We start from the raw sequence: 24,420 nt of genomic DNA on the forward strand, positions 1-24,420 counted from the left end.
GCGCTGCACCGGAAAAGTGCCAAGCATACCTGCTAGTTCTTTAATAACTAACAAAAGTAGTCAGATTGTGCCGAATTTGCGTTCGGCACATCTGTAGTGACGTAAGAATCGATCTGTGTCAGACTGAGACCTGCGGATCGAAGCTTACGTCACTATATTCTACTTTTGCCGGTCTCTAGCCTTTGATAATTAAGGCGAATTAGCCTCGCCACAAATACGCTGTATTTGCGGTTGACGGCTTGATAACTAGAGGCCATAATCTCCACCAATTTACAACAAATGCACTTAGCTTTGGTAGAACTGTTATCAGGCAGCAGGGTTCCAACAGTGGTTTCTATATATTAAATAGATATGTTCAGGTGATATTTTCTAGTCAGCTTTTTACAGCTATGCTGCATTACTTTCAAGTGTTTAAACATTTGGGTATTATTGCCCTTTAAGTAATGAAAACATACTTACCGAAAGACACCCATCCACATATAGCAGATAGCCAAACCAGTACTGAAACAGTTATCAGTAGAGGTAATGGAATATGAGAGTATATCGTCAATCTGAATAAGAGAGGTAGGAGATGAATCTCTAAGACCGATAACAGAGAACCTATGAAATAGATCTCCCATGAGGAAAACCATTGCATTCAATAGGTGATACTCCCTTCACATCCTTCTGACATTCACTGTACTCTGAAAGGAATCGGGCTTCAAAATGCTGAGAAGCGCATATCAACGTAGAAATCTTAGCACAAACTTACTTCACCACCTCCATAGGAGGCAAAGTTTGTAAAACTGAATTGTGGGTGTGGTGAGGGGTGTATTTATAGGCATATTGAGGTTTGGGAAACTTTGCCCCTCCTGGTAGGATTGTATATCTCATACGTCACTAGCTCATGGACTCTTGCCAATTACATGAAAGAAACATTGAAATGTGAAATATTAATAACTCCTGTCGAGCTAGCGCATGAGTGATAAGTGTTATTTTTTTCTTCTTTTATGCTCTCCATTGAATACTATTGGGGAGAATAAGTTAGCACGGTTGCGATATCTGAAGTCCTGGAGTTAGTGCGAGTCAGGTTACTAGTTTTACGAAAGTTTTACTTTCAACATGTAATAGACGTGCTAACCTATGCACGCAAAACGATTACTTCTAGCAATGTTTACACTCTAGTGGGAGCATTAAATGCTGCAACACTTGTAATCTACCCTTATAATCTCTACTTTATTTAGTTTGAAAATGCTAAAAGATGGAAAAGGTCAACAGTGAAATGTGCATGGGTGCATTTTTATTTGAAATAGAAGCATTTTTTCCAATATACTATATAAGTTCTAGAAAAAGGTAATAGTGTTTTTCAGTAGCATATGCACCTATGCTGTGAAGCCCTGTGCACCAGTATTAAACCGCCACACCTTCTCAGAGAGCTGGCGGTGGTGTTTAATGCCTCAATGAAAACTTAATTTGTGTCATACAAGACACTGCTGGCTCTGGGAAAGTGCTTCAATACTGGAGGCACTCACTGCATCTTTGTATATGCAGCTGAAAAACTGTAATATGTTGTTTGCTAATGGAAGTATATTACAAAAATGTTTCTATTTAATATAGAAATACAGCCAAGCACATTTACCGTTTGACCTTTCTAGTTTTCTAAAGTTCCACCACTTTTAGAATTCTCCACTGCCCTCAGAAAGTGAATTTCTATAGATTACTCTTTAAATTGTTGGAGTTTTCAAACAAAGCAATTGTGAAGTTTGCGGGGGGGGGGGGGGGGTAATATTATATTTAGTTATCTATTTACTTTAAATGTTACTGCCCTTTAAAATAAATGAAATCATTACTTTTATGTCCCTTTAATTCAGTAAATGGACTGATTGAACAGTTGGGCACAGAACAGTTGCCATACTCCATACTCTGTATAGCAAAGGAATATTATTTAATATATTTATTATTATCCTCTATCCTTTTAACATGTCATATTATTAGTACTTAGAATAGCTCAGTGTAATAAATTTGACTTTTGCCCAATAAAGTGCAAAATTAACCAAACCCTTCTGCCAACTTTTCCCTCTGACTGTGAACTCACCAAATAATGTCAATCAGAGCTGTAACTGACAGGCTACCTTTACATTGACTGTGTTATCTCCCAACTGGTAACATTGTCACTCTTTGGATGAGCTACCCTCTGTTAGATACCTTTTACACATGGGCCAATTTATCAAAGTGCAGCGGACATCGATGAATTCCGACAGAATACGCTGTCGGCATTTATCATTGCACAAGCATTTCTAATTAAATGCTTGTGCAATGCCGCCCCCTGCAGATTTGTGACCAATCGGCCGCTAGCAGGGGGTGTCAATCAACCAGATCGTATCCGATCGGGCTGGTTGCTGTCCTGAAGGCTCGTGCGGAAACAGGTGTATATGGCCCCATTCGGGCCATGATAAATCAGCCCCACAGTCTTTGATGATGTCTTTAATTCTTAGCTGGTGACAAAGTTTGTGGGAAAAATTTGATTCACAACTACTACAACAATGAGATGTGTACAACCACTTTTAAAGTGTTTGTCTGGGTTTGCTGTTTGTTTATTAATGTATTTATTTTTCATTTGCTTATTTGTTTATTGTGGCCGATAACACACAAATATCAATTAGTTCATAAACCGATATATAATAATAAATAAACACTGCTTGTATTGGGTCATGATTGATTATTTAAGAGAAATTGATGTGTTACTGAAAATTAAATTAAAATGTGAATGATTTCTAGATTTTTAATTGCCACAATCAGAAAGAAAATAACTAAACAATTATTGAAAGTTAGTTAACAAATTAATTATCAGACACATTAGTTTTACAAGAAGAAAAAATTATGTTTAAAGAGACATTCCATTCTAAAATGTCTATACGGTGTATGAAAGAACAAGATTGAAACATTTTATAAAGAAATTTTTTTCTGTGAAAAACATTTTATTTTTATTTTAATTTTAAAGCTAAGCGGAAGTTTATGTTCATGTGTAAATGGGCATAAAGGCTTAATTGGTAGACAGTGACACAGACACAGAAATCTTACTACAGAAATAATAGTTTTTTATATATATATATATTTATATAAATTGTATTAACATTTTAAAATGTCCCTCTTTCCCACTTACATAAAAAACATAGGCCTAGATTTGGAGTTTGGCGGTAGCCGTGAAAACCAGCGTTAGAGGCTCCTAACGCTGGTTTTAGGATACCGCCGGTATTTGGAGTCATTCAAAAAAGAGTCTAACGCTCACTTTTCAGCCGTGACTTTTCTATACCGCAGATCCCCTTACGTCAATTGCGTATCCTATCTTTTCAATGGGATCTTTCTAACTCCGGTATTTAGAGTCGTGTCTGAAGTGAGCGTTAGAAATCTAACGACAAAACTCCAGCCACAGAAAAAAGTCAGTAGTTAAGAGCTTTCTGGGCTAACGCCGGTTTATAAAGCTCTTAACTACTGTGCTCTAAAGTACACTAACACCCATAAACTACCTATTTACCCCTAAACCGAGGCCCCCCACATCGCCGACACTCGATTACATTTTTTTAACCCCTAATCTGCCGACCGCCACCTACGTTATACTTATGTACCCCTAATCTGCTGCCCCTAACACCGCCGACCCCTATATTATATTTATTAACCCCTAACCTGCCCCCCACAACGTCGCAGCCAGCTACCTACAATAATTAACCCCTAATCTGCCGACCGCAAAGAGCCGCCACCTACATTATAGCTATGTACCCCTAATCTGCTGCCCCTAACACCGCCGACCCCTATATTATATTTATTAACCCCTAATCTGCCCCCCTCAACGTCGCCTCCACCTGCCTACACTTATTAACCCCTAATCTGCCGAGCGGACCGCACCGCTACTATAATAAAGTTATTAACCCCTAATCCGCCTCACTAACCCTATAATAAATAGTATTAACCCCTAATCTGCCCTCCCTAACATCGCCGACACCTAACTTCAATTATTAACCCCTAATCTGCCGACTGGAGCTCACCGCTATTCTAATAAATGTATTAACCCCTAAAGCTAAGTCTAACCCTAACACTAACACCCCCCTAAGTTAAATATAATTTTAATCTAATGAAATTAATTAACTCTTCTTAAGTAAATTATTCCTATTTAAAGCTAAATACTTACCTGTAAAATAAATCCTAATATAGCTACAATATAAATTATAATGATATTATAGCTATTTTAGGATTAATATTTATTTTACAGGTAACTTTGTATTTATTTTAACCAGGTACAATAGCTATTAAATAGTTAAGAACTATTTAATAGCTAAAATAGTTAAAATAATTACAAATTTACCTGTAAAATAAATCCTAACCTAAGTTACAATTAAACCTAACACTACACTATCAATAAATAAATTAAATAAAATACCTATAATTATCTACAATTAAACCTAACACTACACTATCAATAAATAAATTAAATACAATTCCTACAAATAAATACAATGAAATAAACTAACTAAAGTACAAAAAATAAAAAAGAACTAAGTTACAAAAAATAAAAAAATATTTACAAACATTAGAAATACATTACAACAATTTTAAACTAATTACACCTACTCTAAGCCCCCTAATAAAATAACAAAGACCCCCAAAATAAAAAAATGCCCTACCCTATTCTAAATTACTAAAGTTCAAAGCTCTTTTACCTTACCAGCCCTGAACAGGGCCCTTTGCGGGGCATGCCCCAAGAAGTACAGCTCTTTTGCCTGTAAAAAAAACATACAATATCCCCCCCCCAACATTACAACCCACCACCAACATACCCCTAATTTAACCCAAACCCCCTTTAAATAAACCTAACACTAAGCCCCTGAAGATCTCCCTACCTTGAGTCGTCTTCACCCAGCCGAGCCAAATTCTTCATCCAAGCGGAGCAAGAAGAGGTCCTCCATCCGGTAGAAGTCTTCATCCAAGCGGGGCAGAAGAGGTCTTCCATCCGATTGAAGTCTTCATCCAAGCGGCATCTTCTATCGTCATCCATCCGGAGCGGAGCGGCAGCATCCTATCAGCCAATCGGAATTAAGGTAGGAATATTCTGATTGGCTGATGGAATCAGCCAATCAGAATCAAGTTCAATCCGATTGGCTGATCCAATCAGCCAATCAGATTGAGCTCGCATTCTATTGGCTGATCGGAATTTAAAGGAACCGTCATTCGTCGTTCAGTCGTCGACCAGGATGGATGTTCCGCGTCGGAGGTCTTCAGGATGCTGCCGCTCCGCTCCGGATGGATGACGATAGAAGATGCCGCTTGGATGAAGACTTCAATCGGATGGAAGACCTCTTCTGCCCCGCTTGGATGAAGATTTCTACCGGATGGATGACCTCTTCTTGCTCCGTTTGGATGAAGAATTTGGCTCGGCTGGGTGAAGACGACTCAAGGTAGGGAGATCTTCAGGGGCTTAGTGTTAGGTTTATTTAAGGGGGATTTGGGTTAGATTAGGGGTATGTGGGTGGTGGGTTGTAATGTTGGGGGGGTATTGTATGTTTTTTTTTACAGGCAAAAGAGCTGAACTTCTTGGGGCATGCCCTGCAAAGGGCCCTGTTCAGGGCTGGTAAGGTAAAAGAGCTTTGAACTTTAGTAATTTAGAATAGGGTAGGGCATGTTTTTATTTTGGGGGTCTTTGCTATTTTATTAAGGGGCTTAGAGTAGGTGTAATTAGTTTAAAATTGTTGTAATATATTTCTAATGTTTGTAAATATTTTTTTATTTTTTGTAACTTAGTTCTTTTTTATTTTTTGTACTTTAGTTAGTTTATTTCATTGTATTTATTTGTAGGAATTGTATTTAATTTATTTATTGATAGTGTAGTGTTACGTTTAATTGTAACTTAGGTTAGGATTTATTTTACAGGTAAATTTGTAATTATTTTAACTATTTTAGCTATTAAATAGTTCTTAACTATTTAATAGCTATTGTACCTGGTTAAAATAAATACAAAGTTACCTGTAAAATAAATATTAATCCTAAAATAGCTATAATATCATTATAATTTATATTGTAGCTATATTAGGATTTATTTTACAGGTAAGTATTTAGCTTTAAATAGGAATAATTTATTTAAGAAGAGTTAATTAATTTCGTTAGATTAAAATTATATTTAATTTAGGAGGGTGTTAGTGTTAGGGTTAGACTTAGCTTTAGGGATTAATACATTTATTAGAATAGCGGTGAGCTCCAGTCGGCAGATTAGGGGTTAATAATTGAAGTTAGGTGTCGGCGATGTTAGGGAGGACAGATTAGGGCTTAATACTATTTATTATAGGGTTAGTGAGGCGGATTAGGGGTTAATAACTTTATAATAATAGCGGGGCGGTCCGCTCAGCAGATTAGGGGTTAATAAGTGTAGGCAGGTGGAGGCGACGTTGTGGGGGGCAGATTAGGGGTTAATAAATATAATATAGGGGTCGGCGGTGTTAGGGGCAGCAGATTAGGGGTACATAGGGATAATGTAAGTAGCGGCGGTTTACGGAGCGGCAGATTAGGGGTTAAAAATAATATACAGGGGTCAGCGATAGCGGGGGTGGCAGAATAGGGGTTAATAAGTGTAAGGTTATGGGTGTTTAGACTCGGGGTACATGTTAGAGTGTTAGGTGCAGACGTAGGAAGTGTTTCCCCATAGGAAACAATGGGGCTGCGTTAGGAGCTGAACGCGGCTTTTTTGCAGGTGTTAGGTTTTTTTTCAGCTCAAACAGCCCCATTGTTTCCTATGGGGGAATCGTGCACGAGCACGTTTTTGAGGCTGGCCGCGTCCGTAAGCAACTCTGGTATCGAGAGTTGAAGTTGCGTTAAATATGCTATACGCTCCTTTTTTGGAGCCTAACGCAGCCATTCTGTGGACTCTCAATACCAGAGTTATTTTAAAGGTTCGGCCAGAAAAAAGCCAGCGTTAGATATGCGGGTCGTTACCGACAAAACTCTAAATCTAGCCGTTAGGTTTTTCTTAAAGGGACATAATACTCATATGCTAAATCACTTGAAACTGATGCAGTATAACTGTAAAAAGCTGACAGGAAAATATCACCTGAACATCTCTATGTAAAAAAGGAAGATATTTTACCTCACAATCTCCTCAGCTCAGCAGAGTTAGTTCTGTGTAAAAAGTTATACTCAGCTGCTCCCAGCTGCAGGTAAAAATAAAATAAAAAATGAAGAAATGAACAGCAGCCAATCAGCATCAGCAGTGCTGAGATCATGAACTTTTACTGTGATCTCATGAGATTTGATTTAACTCTTATGAGATTTCATAGTAAGCTTCCTTTACCTGATTGGTGAAATAAGATGAGAGTGCACAATGCTCATCCTTTCAGCTGTCCCAGGACAGACACACTAAAATGCTGCTTAGAAATCCTTTACAATGGGAGGTGGCTACTGAGGAACTTTTGAGGTAAAATATCTTTCTTTTTTACATAGAGATGTTCAGGAGATATTTTCTAGTCCGCTTTTTACAGCTATGCTGCAGCACTTTAAAGTGTTTAAACATTTGGGTATTATGGCCCTTTAATATGTTTTTTCAAACTATGTTGCGTATAAAAGTTATTTAAAAAGTTCAGCTAATACATCATAAATGCTGTATACAGTAATAAATGTTTAACTGCATGCAATAATCCCCAAATGAAGGACATTTTTCATTTAAACTGTAGAACTGAACATCAAATTTCTTGGCTGCTGAGAAAAAAAAGTATGCAGTGGAAACACAGAAGTCATTTCTGTAGTCATGACTTAACCCTTTAACTGACAAAGAGGATGTATTGCAACTATTTCCAGCAGCGATGAGCTGAATTCATATTTCCTATTTGCTCTTTTGTTATCTGACTAAGCTTACACTAACCGTTAATTCAGCTAGACGCAGGGGTCAGCAACCGTGGCTCTCCAGATATGTTAGAACTACATTTCCCATAATGCTTAAGTGTCATTAAGCTGCCTAAGCATCACGGGAAATGTAGTTCTAAAACATCTGGAGAGCCAAGGTTGATGACCCCTGAGCTAGAGGACTCCATTCCTGAATCCCATTAGCCCCTCAGCAGAAACAATAAATCAGTAATTTGTTTGTGCAGTAAGTAAGTGTATTTGTAGCACAACATTTAAGTAGTATTACAGGTAAGTTTATTAACAATAACTAAAATGTGATTGTTTTGATATTTTACTTTACTGAGGAGCTATCTTTAGCATATGTGTGGATATAATGTCCCCGGACATCCTACCATTAGTGGCCGGCCCTCAATAAAGAAAACATTTGGGTGTCCTTGTTCAAGAAACCCAATCTTTGCTGCAACAAGAGATGGGTATTTTGCCTTGAAGTACAGCTTTCACATTGTAGAAAAACATCATCTGATTCATATTTTATTAATCTTTATGTTATTCATTACCACAAATATATATCTGCAGTTTGTGAGACATCCCTGTTCCACTCTTCACTATTTACACAAAACGTTTTCAGCAGGGCCCTCCTCCTTCTGTACTAGTTTTGTATTTGTATCTAATAACATATATTTTATATTGTATAACCCTATCCCTGTACCCAGCAATACAGAAGTTTGCAGTACTAAACAAATAAATGATAATAATAAGGAAGGTGCATAGATGACTATCAATTGAAAACATTCCTGTGCATTGTGCAGTGCAAGTATTAAGAAATGAAAAAAAAAGAAAAAAATTATCTTTGTTTTCTATTTTTATTCATTTCATTTATTGACCTGGCCATCCAAAGTAACAAGTAATTTTATTTTTTTACTGCCATTCTGCATTTTGTCTATGTGCAGCTTTTTTGTTTATGTAAGATTTCCCTCATAAAACAGTGCTTGACCAGTCTATGTGGAGAAAGAAAGATGTTGAATGAAGGATAAGTGGGCATGTGACTGTGTGTGCAGGAGAGAGAGAGAGAGAGAGAGACTGGGAGATGGATCAGAATTACTGGTGTTTTGGAGTAAAATAGACAATATGTAGTTTTTGTGTAAAGTTAAATATCTGTCCTACTTCCTAGAAGATAATTTATATAATATTAATTATATGAATAAATCAAAACCAAGGAGGAAAATGTAGCAGTCACAAAGAATACAAAGTATTTTATATTATAAATAACCCACAAGCAAGCTAGAGAAACTAATAGTCATTTGGAATACATTCCTGTCCTGTGTTTTCTTTGTACTGCAATATTATAACATTTACATTAATTAGTCAAAGCAAACTTTTTCTCTGTCGCTGTTTATCCAATTATTCAAATGTATTTCTGTAATTCATAAAATTAAAATAAAAACTGGGAGGACTATGCAAATATACACAACCACCACTCATGCTGATTTTTTATTCATTGGCTTCATAAGAATTATATTGGTAATATAGAAATTCACTTTTGCAGGGTGTTTTAATGAGGATTCCTATGTGTGCAGAAATCTCAGGCTGCAAAAAATATTCGTTTTGTATGATTGTTTTAGAAGCTTTATGTTCCTGTAGGGATTTCTGTGTTTATGTTTAGTGACGGCTGCATTGACTATTAAAAAGCAATTTGGCTGACATTTTAGGTCTTTTGTTGCCAGTTTTAATTGGTTTGTTCATCAAGCATCAACTCCCCCATCAACTGCAAAAATTACAGGCCAACGTCAGTTGATAGTAATGATCGCTTAATGATTTTTACCCCGTTGCTAAGCCAGGTTTGTATGGATATATGCATGATTAGTTTCATATCAAGACCTGTAATTAAATAACTGAAGCGTAAACAGCATAAAATATCAAATCAGAGCACATATTTAATAAAGAACCTGTAGCTTATTAAGTTAATTATTACTAATTAAAAAATAATCATTATTTGCTGTTCATTATGCACGTCACATCAACATTGACAGAAATAACAATTTGTTGATATTGTTGAAATATCAGGGTTGTTTTTATGTCAATATAAATCAGAACACAGGAATCAATACACATACAAAACAAAACAATAGAAAAATAATATATGCTTTTAATACATTTCTTGAATAAAGCCACTGTTTATTACATTTTATTTTTTAGGGGTAGTCCCAGTTGATAATTTTGAAAACATGGCATGATGCCAGAAAAACAGTGAAACAGACAGCGTCATCTCAAGGAACCATAGATAGGTGTGTGTGTGTGTTGGGGGGGGGGGGGGGGCACACAGTCAGACCTTGAAGTGAAATGTTATAACTTAAATATAAATATGGAATGTACTCTCAATATGGACTGGATACAGTGTATTTCACAAAACAATCTCAGTAAATTCACATCTAGTGACACAGGCAGTAAACTCCAGAGCACCCAGTTTATTCTGAAACTTCTGACAGTGGCCATGTCTACCTAGTATTATTCAAGAGTGAAATATTTTTAAATATTTTGTATGTAATTTATAGGGAGCCCACTGCTAGCTAGGGCCACCCTCATAGGTTCAGGTAAGAATATTTTGTTACAAGCCAACATGGAAGGCTGGAGACTCAAGTACTGGAGGGGATGTGAATGTAATGGCTAATAATTCCTTGGCCAAAAATTGTAACATCCATTATTTTATGTTTTTATTATTTGCAGCTACATGTTTGCAACTGAGTCCAGCTAAGTTTTGCTGCTGTTTTTATATATGGTTTTCTAAAATACTTCCATTAGCAGAAGCAATAAAAATAATATGAATTTAAAACATGTATTTTGTTCATATATTAATTTATATCACCTGGGTAAGTCAACAGTTCTCTTTACTCTCAATTTCTTTAAATATACCACTGCATATTCCCTGATTATGTTCAGTGGAGTCATTAATTCATTTTTACCAGCCACAGATATGATTATAAGAACCTTACTCTTACATTATGTATAGGTCTATATTATATATTTATTTCAGAATCAAAATAAAACCGGAAGAAAAAGAAGATGAAATATACTGTAGAAGTAAGGTTTATTTGTATCTTAACTTCTTTAACTATCAAGTTCCCGAATATATCTAAATATGAAGACTACCTGTACTACAGAAACAATTGTCCAATTCAGTTGCTAAATTGAATGGTTTACTTTTTGACCTACATAAATATGAAAGCAAAAATGACTTCTACATATACAGCTCGGCTATTTATTATTGTGCTCACATATTACCTAACATTTTATACTATATGTCAATTATAGTTAGTGTTTGTCACAGCTCTCCTCTGTTGAATAAGAAACATGAACCACAAATATTATAATAACACAGGACGCAGCTGTATACACTGACAAGAGGCCTGAAGGTAATGAATTAATCTACACTGTCAAAATCTGTCGAAGAACCGGTGCTAAAATCATGCAGCCTGACAATTTCCCATAATGCTCATAACCCCGTAGAATCTAAATGTTAGCAATGTCTCGAAACAATGAAAAGTTCAAATCATTAGCACATACCGATATATAAACCAGCACTGTAAAACATGCATGATTCGGAAAACATTCAGTAAAGTAATCTTATTTAAGCACACACTTACTGAAAAGAATATATTCTGCTGTCAATTAGCTGCTCAATATTTTAAAATGTGGTATTGAGTTTAGGCAGCTGTGTTACGTTTAGATAATGGGCCATGAAAATGTCCTCCTACTATTGTCACAAAATTTCAATCTACAAGATAAATGAGGTTTAGTATTGCATTGCATGGAGCACAGGATAAGGATACAGTAACTCTTGTGGTGTTCCAATCGTTTGATTAGTATTGCTCGGGAGTACAAGTGGTTATTAGCTTTTTGACCTTCCAGTCAACTTTAATACACAACTGGCCACTTATATGAAGCTGCAAAGTAGATCGGGAAGATGATTTATCCTGATAGCAACAAACTATAGTTAAATGGATATGACAGTGTGAGAACCATCACTTAGTAATTCAGAATCATTATAAAAGGCATGCTAGGATAATCTTACAATGAACAGAAAAAATAATTCAGGAAACAGGGATTCAATGAAAATTTTCAAATTATTTCAAGGACCTTAAATTTGATTTTTCCACTATAAATACAAATGGTTATTTACAACAGCTGTAACTAGCTTTAAATTATTATTATATAATATAGAAAGATACATAATAATATACTAATCTTAAAACTAGGAGTCTTAAGAGGGATACATTTTATTGTATTTATTTTGCCTGTTTTTGCTGTAAAATACCCCTGAACAATATGTTTGTTCTGCTCTCCTTTAGACATATTTAAGTACTTTAATCATACATGTAGGGAACTTACCTTTGTCTAACATTTACACCTAATCCTACCTAACCTCAGTAAATGAGAACAGAAATGTAGATTCACAAGTCTTTTCAAGGGATGCACCTTGAAAAACCCTTATTTTGTATTTTTTGGCAACGCAATGTGAAAAACATACTATACAAATTTAAATATTGACTGTAATGTTCCTTTAAAAAGAATTGTAAAATTAATATGTATCTATATAGTTCTTTTTGAAAATGGATTTGACCTAACAAAAAATGTAGAATTCTAAATAAATTAGTCCTCAAACATAAATCTTGAAAAACAATATGTCAGATTAATGTATGAGACAAACACTAAAATGATCTCAGTGAAAACAAAGATCACTCAATAACAATGGTATTGATGGTGTAAATAAAAAATAAAAAAAGCTTCAAAATGTTTGACTTTTTGCAAATGGTATAAATCTTGTTCACTTTCTCTAGGTCATGGTCACTGCTAGTGTTGTGTAATTTTGCATTTGAGAAGATGGAAAGACACTAAAAGCAACTCAGAGTCATCTGATTTTAAAATAAACTTTGTTAGTGAGCTAAATGCTCTTTACTTAAGGTACCAAAGCAGGGCTGAAGAAAGTTGTGTTTGGTGTAATATTGTCCCTTTAATATAATGAATTACATTTCCACAAGTTCACAGATAGTTTTACAGTTCAGAATCAGATGTGCACAAGTTTGTAACAATTTGGAAACTGCTTTTGTTGGGTAGATTATGTTTAGATAAGTATTCAACTGAAATCCAAATCTTGTCAATAATGTGATGTCTTCCTCCTCTCTTGCAATGTTTTGCATGTCAACATTATAGCAAGTGCAAAGACAGAAAAATAACTTATGTCTCTTAAGTATACATTTTTAGTCCCAGCACATCTGAAAGATGTTGTCTACCTACCTTTGGGTTGACAAACAGTATGCTACAAAAGTTATTTCAGAAAAGAAAACATATTGTTAAAGTAGAGAGACATAATGTTACAAAAGCAAAATGTTATAACAATATTTACCTTATTTTCTAATTTGATCTTTGGTTCTCAAACTTCTATAAACGCTCAAATTGTTTATGAAGTGCCTATTATATCCAGTAAATTAGGACATTTCCAGTAGCATTAATCACATTAGCTATGCAAGCAGTGGAGAAGCCAAATTAAAAAAAAAAAGATAAATGAAAGGCAGATATCCCATTCTCAAATGTTGTGCAGGGTAAAATGTGTCCACCTAGGGCAGCAATACACTTCCACTCCACTCCTGATTGGTAACTGTTCACATATGCCTCTTGTGATTGGCTTACCAGCCATAACCATCTCATAACCATATAGGTTGTATCACAATCCTTTAAAATCCTAGCAAATGATTTATCTATAAAAAAAAAATCCAGTGGATTTTGTATAAAAAAAAATAATTAGATAAACTTTTCTTATGGAAGTTGATGACCCCCATAGTTAGATATGCACAGTACCGGGAAAATAAAATATTCTTGTGCATTAGAGCATTTTGTATCATACTATTATTTTCCTTGAATAAGGCTATAACTAAAAATAAAATGTAATAGGTATATGATCTTTTAAAGGCAGTTTCTCTTTAAGCCCCATAAAAATAAAGAAGTGGACAGATTAAAATTGCACAGATTAAGGAAAACATGAAGACTACTTACTCACAGATTATACATTATGTGAGCGGTTTAAAATCTCAAATGGAGGAAGCATTGTGCAGCATTTGTTTTGATCATTTCTCCTCCAAAATGACATCACAGCAGCAGAGCTAGAGTAGTGGGAGAAGGGGTTAAATATGAGGTGTTACAAAATAGTAATTAAAGGGAGATAGTATTACCTTATATTAGATATGCCCTAAAAAATTACTCAATATTTGCAACCAGCTTTTTAAGTGCTGAAGCAAAAATTTCAATATTGTTCTGCAGTTTCCTATTTCCCTTAAAGGGACACTTAACCCAAAATTTTTCTTTCATGATTCAGATAGAGCATGCAATTTTAAACAACTTTCTAATTTACTCCTATTATCAAATTTTCTTTGTTCTCTTGCTTTCTTTATTTGAAAAAGAAGGCACTAGGCTATTTTTTTTTGGTTCAGAACCATGGAAAGCACTTGTTTATTGGTAGGTGAATTTATCCACCAATCAGCAAGAACAACACAGTGTGCTCACCAAAAAATGGGCCGGCATCTAAACTTACATTCTAGCATTTCAAATAAAGATACCAAGAGAATGAAAAGAATTTGATAATAGGAGTAAATTAGAAAGTTGCTTAAAATTGCATGCTCTATCTGAATCACAATAGAAAATATTTGGGTTCAGTGTCCCTTTAATTAGATCATTAAATGTTTTTATATATAAAATATATTACATATAGATATAGCATAGTTGGATAGATATAGTATATATAAATATATATATATATATATATATGTATAGATAGATGGATATATTTAATATGTATATATATATATATATATATACTGTATATATGTATATATATAATATATATATATATATATATATATATATATATATATATATATATATATATATATATATATATATATATATATATATATATATATATATATATATACACACACAAAAGAATATGTGTCTGCGCCTCCCTTCCGTGGGTATGTAATTAAAAGAGTGTGGGGTCACAACTCCCCTATCCCCAAACACTTACTTCCAGGGGACTCAAACAGTATGAGGTAAGTAGCCACCATTCATAGTAAACATCCGTAAATAGCTGAAACCTCCAGATCCATCAAATGTTCAATCAGGAATATCGGAAAGTAGATCAGTTGTGCTGGAAACTGAAGCAGTATATCGAATCCCCACTGTATATCTTGGTTCGATGTATCTCAATACACAATGTACAACCTCAATCCATATGAGGTAAGGTATAAACATAAGACCATAAACCAGTACAGTGGAAAGTGGATAACATATAACACCTCAGAGTCTCTGTTGACTCAATAACATCCGTACAGCATCCCTGACGCGTTTCAAAGTTACCTTCTTCCTCAGAGGGATAGAAGTACGGCTTATATATATAATTTATTGGCTCAGCAATAGTGATGTCGCAAACCTAAAATTTTGCGTTCGCGAACGGCAAACACAAACTTCCGCAAAAGTCTGCGAACGGGCGAACCGGGCGAACTGCCATAGACTTCAATAGGCAGGCGAATTTTAAAACCCACAGGGACTCTTTCTGGCCACAAAAGTGATGGAAAAGTTGTTTCAAGGGGACTAACACCTGGACTGTGGTATGCCGGAGGGGGATCCATGGCAAACTCCCATGGAAAATTACATAGTTGATGCAGAGTCTGGTTTTAATCCATAAAGGGCATAAATCACCTAACATTCCTAAATTGTTTGGAATAAGGTGCTTTAAAACATCAGGTATGATGTTGTATCGTTCATGTAGTGTAAGGGTTTTTTTTTTTTAAATGTACACTACTGTTTTAGTAGATATGACTTGCACTGGTGTGACACTGTGCCCTGGCAGGACCAGGAGCACACACGTGTGAGGGAAACTGACTGCTATTATTTCACAGTAAAAAAAGGTTGTTGTTTTTTTAAATGTATGTACACTACTGTTTTAGTAGATATGACTTGCACTGGTGTGACACTGTGCCCTGGCAGGACCTGGAGCGTACACGTGTGAGGGAAACTGACTGCTATTATTTCACAGTAAAAAAAGGTTGTTTTTTTTTAAATGTATGTTCACTACTGTTTTAGCAGATATGACTTGCACTGGTGTGACACTGTGCCCTGGCAGGACCTGGAACGCACACGTGTGAAGGAAACTGACTGCTATTATTTCACAGTAAAAAAAGTTTTTTTGTTTTTTTTTAAATGTACACTACTGTTTTAGCAGATATGACTTGCACTGGTGTCACACTGTGCCCTGGCAGGACCTGAAACGCACACGTGTGAAGGAAACTGACTGTTATTATTTCAAATTAAAAAAAGTTTTTTTTTGTTTTTTTTAAATGTACACTACTGTTTTAGCAGATATGACTTGCACTGGTGTCACACTGTGCCCTGGCAGGACCTGAAACGCACACGTGTGAAGGAAACTGACTGCTATTATTTCAAATTAAAAAAAAGTTTTTTTGTTTTTTTTAAATGTACACTACTGTTTTAGCAGATATGACTTGCACTGGTGTCACACTGTGCCCTGGCAGGACCTCAAACGCACACGTGTGAAGGAAACTGACTGCTATTATTTCAAATTAAAAAAAAGGTTGTTGTGTTTTTTAAATGTACACTACTGTTTTAGCAGATATGACGTGCACTGGTGTCACACTGTGCCCTGGCAGGACCTCAAACGCACACGTGTGAAGGAAAATGACTGCTATTATTTCAAATTCAAAAAAGTTTTATTTTATTTTAAATGTACACTACTTTATTTTAGCAGATATGACTTGCACTGGTGTCACACTGTGCCCTGGCAGGACCTCAAACGCACACATGTGAAGGAAAATGACTGCTATTATTTCAAATTAAAAAAAGTTTTTTTTTTTTTTAAATGTACACTACTGTTACACCAGATATGCGTGGTGGCACTGGGCAAGTGGGCACAGTATACGCTGTGAGCCTGAGCTGGCAGGCAGGCTGCAATTAGAATACACAGTGAAAAAAAAAAGCAGACTGATGTTCTAGCCCTGAAAAGCGCTTTTTGTGGTGCTGCCCTTACAGCAGAGATCAGATGAGTCCTTCAGGACTGTAGTGGACACTGAATACACTAGCCTAGCTATCGATTTCCCTATTAAATCCGCAGCAGCTACATTGTCCCACCTCTCACTAAGAATGCAGGCTCCGAATGAATCTAAAATGGATGCTGTCCAGGAGGTGGGAGGATCTGGGAGGGAGTGTCTGCTGCTGATTGGCTGGAATGTGTCTTGTGACTGTGAGCTACAGGGTCAAAGTTTACTCAATGATGACGAATAGGGGACGGATCAAACATCGCATATGTTAGCCGTCCGCTGCGAACGCGAACATGCTATGTTCACTGCGAACTATTCGCGGCAGAACTGTTCGCGACATCACTACTCAAGCAAATGTACAATAAATGTTCACCAAATTTACACCTAAGTGCTATCATCAACCCTGACAATTCCATAAAATCTACGACTCTCGTACCATTAAACAATCCCCCATTGCAAGCAACACTCATAAGTCTCTAGTTCCATAATAATATTAAAAAAAACCTGTTAAAAATTACTGAATAAATGTAAAACTTACTAGGAGTTAGCAGTATACAACACATAGCCTAGTCCATCTAGGAGGAGCCACAATTGAGACAATTTGAAGTACAGACTGTAGAAGAAACTCTGCAGGATCCTGACTGATATTCTTCCCCTTATGACACTCTTGTGTCCTCAAACCTGTCCCATATGCCCTTACACCTTTCCTTAGATTCCTTTACTCTACCCAGAGGCCATCTTAACTTTACACAGCCTCCTGGTCCTAGATACCAGTCAGGAAATGTTGAGAGGTATGTTAGACATATCCAGGTTTAGAATATATAACATTTAATGCACCACCCTCTTTGTATATACTTGTATCCAGAAACTGTAAATTAGATTCGCTCCAAGTGAATTTTATTTGCCTAGAATAACTATTTAACTTTTGAACAAAACTCAAAAGGGATCCAATGTTGCCCCACCACACCCCAAAGACATCATCAATTTAGCATCACCATGTGGATCCATACTGTAATAACAGGTGATGCTCATAGACAAAATGTTTCTCATATCTACTAAAATATTGGTGTATGTAGGGGCGACATTGGAGGTTTGAGAGAGCCCAGCCCATTTGACAGGGTTTGCATGCAGCTGCTTTAAATACAATAAACACTTATCAGTTGCTTCCATCAGTACATTGCACATACACATTTGTAAAGTCCATATTTGAATGCTAAACGGTGACATTGATAATGCTAGACAGGCCCAGTATTGTGACTTTATATATATATATATATATATATATATATATATATATATATATATATATATATATATATATATATATATATATATATATATATAAAACAACATTTAGAATTAGGGGGAGGTAAATGGTGAGTTTAAAATCCTCCACTACGCACAAAATATAGAGAAAATAACTCATTGTGTAGTTTATTAACAAATCTAGACAGGCCAGAAGGCTTGTTTTTCCCACAGAAAACCTCTGAATTACATTGTTTCCAATGCAGCAAAGGATTCTGGGTAATATATGCAAATTAGGTTCCCAATGAAACACCTTTTTTCTTCAAGTCTGCTTTTAAGCAGATACCCTTTACGCCAAAGTATCGCTGTTCACACATCTTATAAGCTTAGCTAGGGATAGTGCAGTGATTCATAACCATCCCAGGACAGATTTTTTATATATATGTCTATATATGTGTCTCTCTCTCTCTCTCTCTTTCTCTCTCTCTCTCTCTCTCTCTCTCTCTCTCTCTCTCTCTTTCTCTCTCTCACATCTTTAACTCTTTTGGAGAGACAGTCCTGATGTTTTCTGAAGTAATCTTCAGGCATATTTTAAAGTTCTTCTTTAGATTTAGGTTGTCTTATTTAGATTTAGGTGGTCTGGACTCTGTGGGGCCAGTCCATGACTGTCATTGTTTTATCAGCTTTTTTTCTCCTCAAATATGATTTCACTGCATTACCAGCGTGCTTGAGATCGTTATCATAATGAAAAATAAAACCATTCCAAATTTGGTGCTTCCCAGAATGAATGGCATGATGAATTAAAACCTGTCTTTACTTTTTAGCATTCATGATCCCATCAATTTGGACAATATCACCAACACCACTGGCAGAATTGCATCCCCAAATCAGGACAGAACCTCCAACATTTTTTTACTGAAGGCCGCAAGCAACCATTCTTCCATCTCTCTCCAACTCTTCTCACATATTGTTAATGATTGGATTGAAACATTTCAAACTTAAATTTGTCACTTGATAATACTCTTTCCAATAATCTCATTCCAATCTTTGTGAGCTTTAACATATCTTAGCCTTTTCACCTTGTTCCTGTTCTGAAAAAGTGGTTTCTTGGCTGTCCCAATTCCACAAAGACCATTCCTGATCAAGCTTCTTCGGACTGTAGAAGGGTCAACTTGGCATTCTGATGAAGCTGGCAGATGCTGAATCAGGTCCTTGCTAGATATCTTCCGGTCTCTCATAGAAGAAACTGAGAAACTTCTCATCAGATTTGAAAGTTATTTTTAGGGCTGGATACACCTTATCACCAATAAGTATTTTGAACCTCAGCTGGAGCAGAGCATTGCACCAAGATCTCGGAGAACAGAGTGTCAGACCACACACATGAAGTATAACAACTGTTCTGTTTATTGACTGCCAACAATGTAGTTATATAGTATACATCCCATGCATTGTAAATTGACACAGAGGGTTTTCATACATGCCCCCTTATTGCACATAATCAGAGGAAAGTTACAGAACTTTAGACATACAATTTTAATGTAAAAGGCAAGAAAACTTAGATATTCGTCTTTGATATAAGATAAAGAAGAAATGTGTTGAGAGTAGACCATGTTGATACTAGCAGGTATCAACGAGATACAAATGGTTATTCCTTGAGAACAAATGTCAGCAGACTATGGTTGAGAATAACAAAAACAAAATAAGTTGAGAAAAACAATAGTTCAGTGTTAGTTCAGAAATGCTGAATAGATACAAAAAATAAGAAGTACAGACAAAATGGAAGCAGTTTGGTTATATATTCTTACACCTTGACCTCTCCTGATTCTTCAAATTTCTTTATAACAGCTTGAATACCACATCTTGAGTATCCAGTTTGTTTGCTGTTTTCCCTTTGAGAGTATTATTTTAAATATGTCAAATTCTATGATCTTTGTCATTTTGAATGGAATGATATGATTGAAAGTTGGTTTTATTAGCAAGCTTCCAATAAATTAAACTCATATCACATGTGTATGTAATTCTCAAGCATGTCTTGCACAAACCTAGTGTAATAGACTTTTTTCACCGCAGTCATTTTGACATGAAATAGTAGGACAAATAAAGGTGTTAGCGATGACATTAATTAGTGAGAGCCAGGTTCCCACTATTACTCAATTGTAAGGGGAGGTCACACTAAATACTTGCCACTTTAGCCTATATAAGCTGTTTTTTTCTGTTTTTTTTTTTTTTTTTTTTAATTACTGCATACAAGTATCCTGTATTTTCTGGTTGCATTCTAATAAAGAGACTGAGAAATAATTATATATGGTCATTATACCATTGCTAAAGCAACAAATCTAATGGTAACCTAAGACTTTTGTACAGTACTGTATATATATATATATATATATATATATATATATATATATATATATCTGTATCAAGAAGGACACTCTCAGGATTTGTAAATTCAAATACAATGACTTTATTCATACATCAACAAAGAATAGTCAATGTTTTGGCTCCTATCCGAGCCTTCATCAGGACATATTAAATCTTCAAATAGCTATATAGCCAAACTCCCAGTTTAGAAAACAAACGTGTTTTTGTATGCAAAAGTTTAGGCATCCCTGACAATTTCCATGATTTTCATTTATAAATAATTGGGTATTTGGATCAGCAATTTCATTTTGATCTATAAAATAACTGAAGGACACAGTAATATTTCAGTAGTGAAATGAGGTTTATTGGATTAACAGAAAATGTGGCACCCCAACAGAAATATTGCAACAATATTTAGTAGAGCCTCCTTTAGCAGAAATAACAGCCTCCAGTTCAGTTAGGTTTGATGGTTGCCGAGCATGGACAGCCCACTTCAAATCACCCCACATATTTTTAACGATATTCAGGTCTTGGGACTGGGATGGCCATTCCAGAGCATTGTACTTGTTCCTCTGCATAAATGCCAGAGTAGATTTTGAGCAGTGTTTTGAGTCGTAACTTCAACTTTGTGACTGATTCCTCAACATTATTATCAAGTATCTGCTGATATTGAGTGGAATCCATGCGACCCTCAACTTTAACAAGATTCCCAGTACCAGCACTGGCCACACAGCCCCACAGCATGATGGAACATCCACCAAATTTTACTGTGGGTAGCAAGTGTTTGTCTTGGAACGCTGTGTTCTTTTGCCGCCATGCAAAACGCCCCTTGTTATGACTAAATAACACAATCTTTGTTTCATCAGTCCACAGCACCTTCTTCCAAAATGAAACTGGCTTGTCCAAATGTGTGTTTGCATACCTCAAGCGACTCTGTTTGTGGCGTGTGTGCAGAAAAGGGCTTCTTCCGCATCACTCTCCCATACAGCATCTCCTTATGCAAAGTGTGCTGAATTGTTGAACGATGCACAGTGTCACCATCTGCAGCAAGACAATGTTGTAGGTGTTTGGAGGTGGTCTGTGGGCTGTTTTGACTGTTCTCACCATCCTTTGCCTTTGCCTCTCTGATATTTTTCTTGGCCTGACACTTCTGGCCTTAACAAGAACTGGGCCTGTGGTCTTCCATTTCCTCACTATGTTCCTCACAGTGGACACTGACAGCTTAAATCTCTGTGATAGCTTTTTGTAGCCTTCCCCTAAACCATAATTTTGAACAATCTTTGTTTCCAGGTCATTTGAGAGTGGTTTTGAGACCCCCATGTTGCCACTCTTCAGAGGAGAGTCAAAGAGAACAACAACTTGCAGTTGGCCAACTTAAATACATTTATCTCATGATTAGATGTACCTGTATATGGAGTTCAAGGCTTAATGGGCTCACCAAACCAATTGTGTGTTCCAATTAATCAGTGCTAGGTAGTTACAGGTATTCAAATCAACAAAATGACAAGGGTACCCAAAATTATGCACCTGTCTAATCTCGTTTTGATGCATATTTTCTGTTAATCCAAACCTAATTTCACTACTGAAATATTACTGTGTCCTTCAGTTATTTGATAGATCAACATGCAATTGCTGATACAAACACACAATTATTCATAAATGAAAATCATGGAAATTGTCAGGGGTGCCGAAACTTTTGCAAGCAACTGTATATGTACAAGAATAACGTTTTCTCAATTTGGTTAAAAAAAAAAATAGAATGATTTTTTTTTAATATTTATTTATTGAGGACAACACAATACAATATATGCATTTACAAGGTATTCAACAGTCATTTCAGGTATTTACAGCATATCTGGTATTATGGATAAAACGTCGGTCACTCTTGTTATAACAAATCTGAGCTAGGGGTTAATTATGAGCCACAAACACATGCAACAAAAGAACAAGAAAAATTACATCTCAATAAGTCAGGGTAACATAAGTATAATTTGAGCTATAGCGTGATAGTGATGCAAGCAATCATAAATGTATTTATAGTATGAATCTCTTTTGGGTCCTAGTTAGTTATACTGGAAGAAGTTTTAGGGGATATGTAACTGTTGACTTACTTAGACCTTATTGACTTAGCTAGTGACCAGAGCCCAACCATCTGATTACATACAAACTAGATATCCAAACTACAGGGAGTTCAGAATTATTAGGCAAATGAGTATTTTGACCACATCATCCTCTTTATGCATGTTGTCTTACTCCAAGCTGTATAGGCTCTAAAGCCTACTACCAGTTAAGCATATTAGGTGATGTGCATCTCTGTATTGAGAAGGGGTGTGGTCTAATGACATCAACACCCTATATCAGGTGTGCATAATTATTAGGCAACTTCCTTTCCTTTGGCAAAATGGGTCAAAAGAAGGACTTGACAGGCTCAGAAAAGTCAAAAATAGTGAGATATCTTGCAGAGGGATGCAGCACTCTTAAAATTGCAAAGCTTCTGAAGCGTGATCATCGAACAATCAAGCGTTTCATTCAAAATAGTCAACAGGGTCGCAAGAAGCGTGTGGAAAAACCAAGGTGCAAAATAACTGCCCATGAACTGAGAAAAGTCAAGCGTGCAGCTGCCAAGATGCCACTTGCCACCATTTTGGCCATATTTCAGAGCTGCAACATCACTGGAGTGCCCAAAAGCACAAGGTGTGCAATACTCAGAGACATGGCCAAGGTAAGAAAGGCTGAAAGACGACCACCACTGAACAAGACACACAAGCTGAAACGTCAAGACTGGGCCAAGAAATATCTCAAGACTGATTTTTCTAAGGTTTTATGGACTGATGAAATGAGAATGAGTCTTGATGGGCCAGATGGATGGGCCCGTGGCTGGATTGGTAAAGGGCAGAGAGCTCCAGATGCCAGCAAGGTGGAGGTGGAGTACTGGTTTGGGCTGGTATCATCAAAGATGAGCTTGTGGGGCCTTTTCGGGTTGAGGATGGAGTCAAGCTCAACTCCCAGTCCTACTGCCAGTTTCTGGAAGACACCTTCTTCAAGCAGTGGTACAGGAAGAAGTCTGCATCCTTCAAGAAAAACATGATTTTCATGCAGGACAATGCTCCATCACACGCGTCCAAGTACTCCACAGCGTGGCTGGCAAGAAAGAGTATAAAAGAAGAAAATCTAATGACATGGCCTCCTTGTTCACCTGATCTGAACCCCATTGAGAACCTGTGGTCCATCATCAAATGTGAGATTTACAAGGAGGGAAAACAGTACACCTCTCTGAACAGTGTCTGGGAGGCTGTGGTTGCTGCTGCACGCAATGTTGATGGTGAACAGATCAAAACACTGACAGAATCAATGGATGGCAGGCTTTTGAGTGTCCTTGCAAAGAAAGGTGTCTATATTGGTCACTGATTTGTTTTTGTTTTGTTTTTGAATGTCAGAAATGTATATTTGTGAATGTTGAGATGTTATATTGGTTTCACTGGTAAAAATAAATAATTGAAATGGGTATATATTTGTTTTTTGTTAAGTTGCCTAATAATTATGCACAGTAATAGTCACCTGCACACACAGATATCCCCCTAAAATATCTATAACTAAAAACAAACTAAAAACTACTTCCAAAACTATTCAGCTTTGATATTAATGAGTTTTTTGGGTTCATTGAGAACATGGTTGTTGTTCAATAATAAAATTAATCCTCAAAAATACAACTTGCCTAATAATTCTGCACTCCCTGTATATTGGATGTTGTATTAAGGGGCTTCTTACTATTTTAAAGGATTGAGTGTGATGCCTCTATAGTATTTTTACACCCAGTTGATATAAACAGTAGTGCTGATTCAATATATGC

General features: G+C 36.1%; 1 protein-coding gene across 6 annotated transcripts in view; it reads right to left on the minus strand.

The window, feature by feature from the left end:
- Positions 1-24,420, minus strand: part of TENM1 (teneurin transmembrane protein 1) — a 1,037,319-nt gene that overhangs the window by 734,907 nt on the left and 277,992 nt on the right. Inside the window, exon 4 of one of the 6 annotated variants that reach the window (XM_053699124.1) lies at positions 8,481-8,498. The exons of the other annotated variants lie outside the window; for them this stretch is intronic. Within the exon in view, the coding sequence (XP_053555099.1) occupies positions 8,481-8,498 (18 nt within the window). The remainder of the gene's footprint in view (positions 1-8,480; positions 8,499-24,420) is intronic. 6 annotated transcript variants of the gene reach the window in all.

Source organism: Bombina bombina, chromosome 1 (assembly GCF_027579735.1).
Source record: "Bombina bombina isolate aBomBom1 chromosome 1, aBomBom1.pri, whole genome shotgun sequence".
NCBI lineage: Eukaryota > Metazoa > Chordata > Amphibia > Anura > Bombinatoridae > Bombina > Bombina bombina.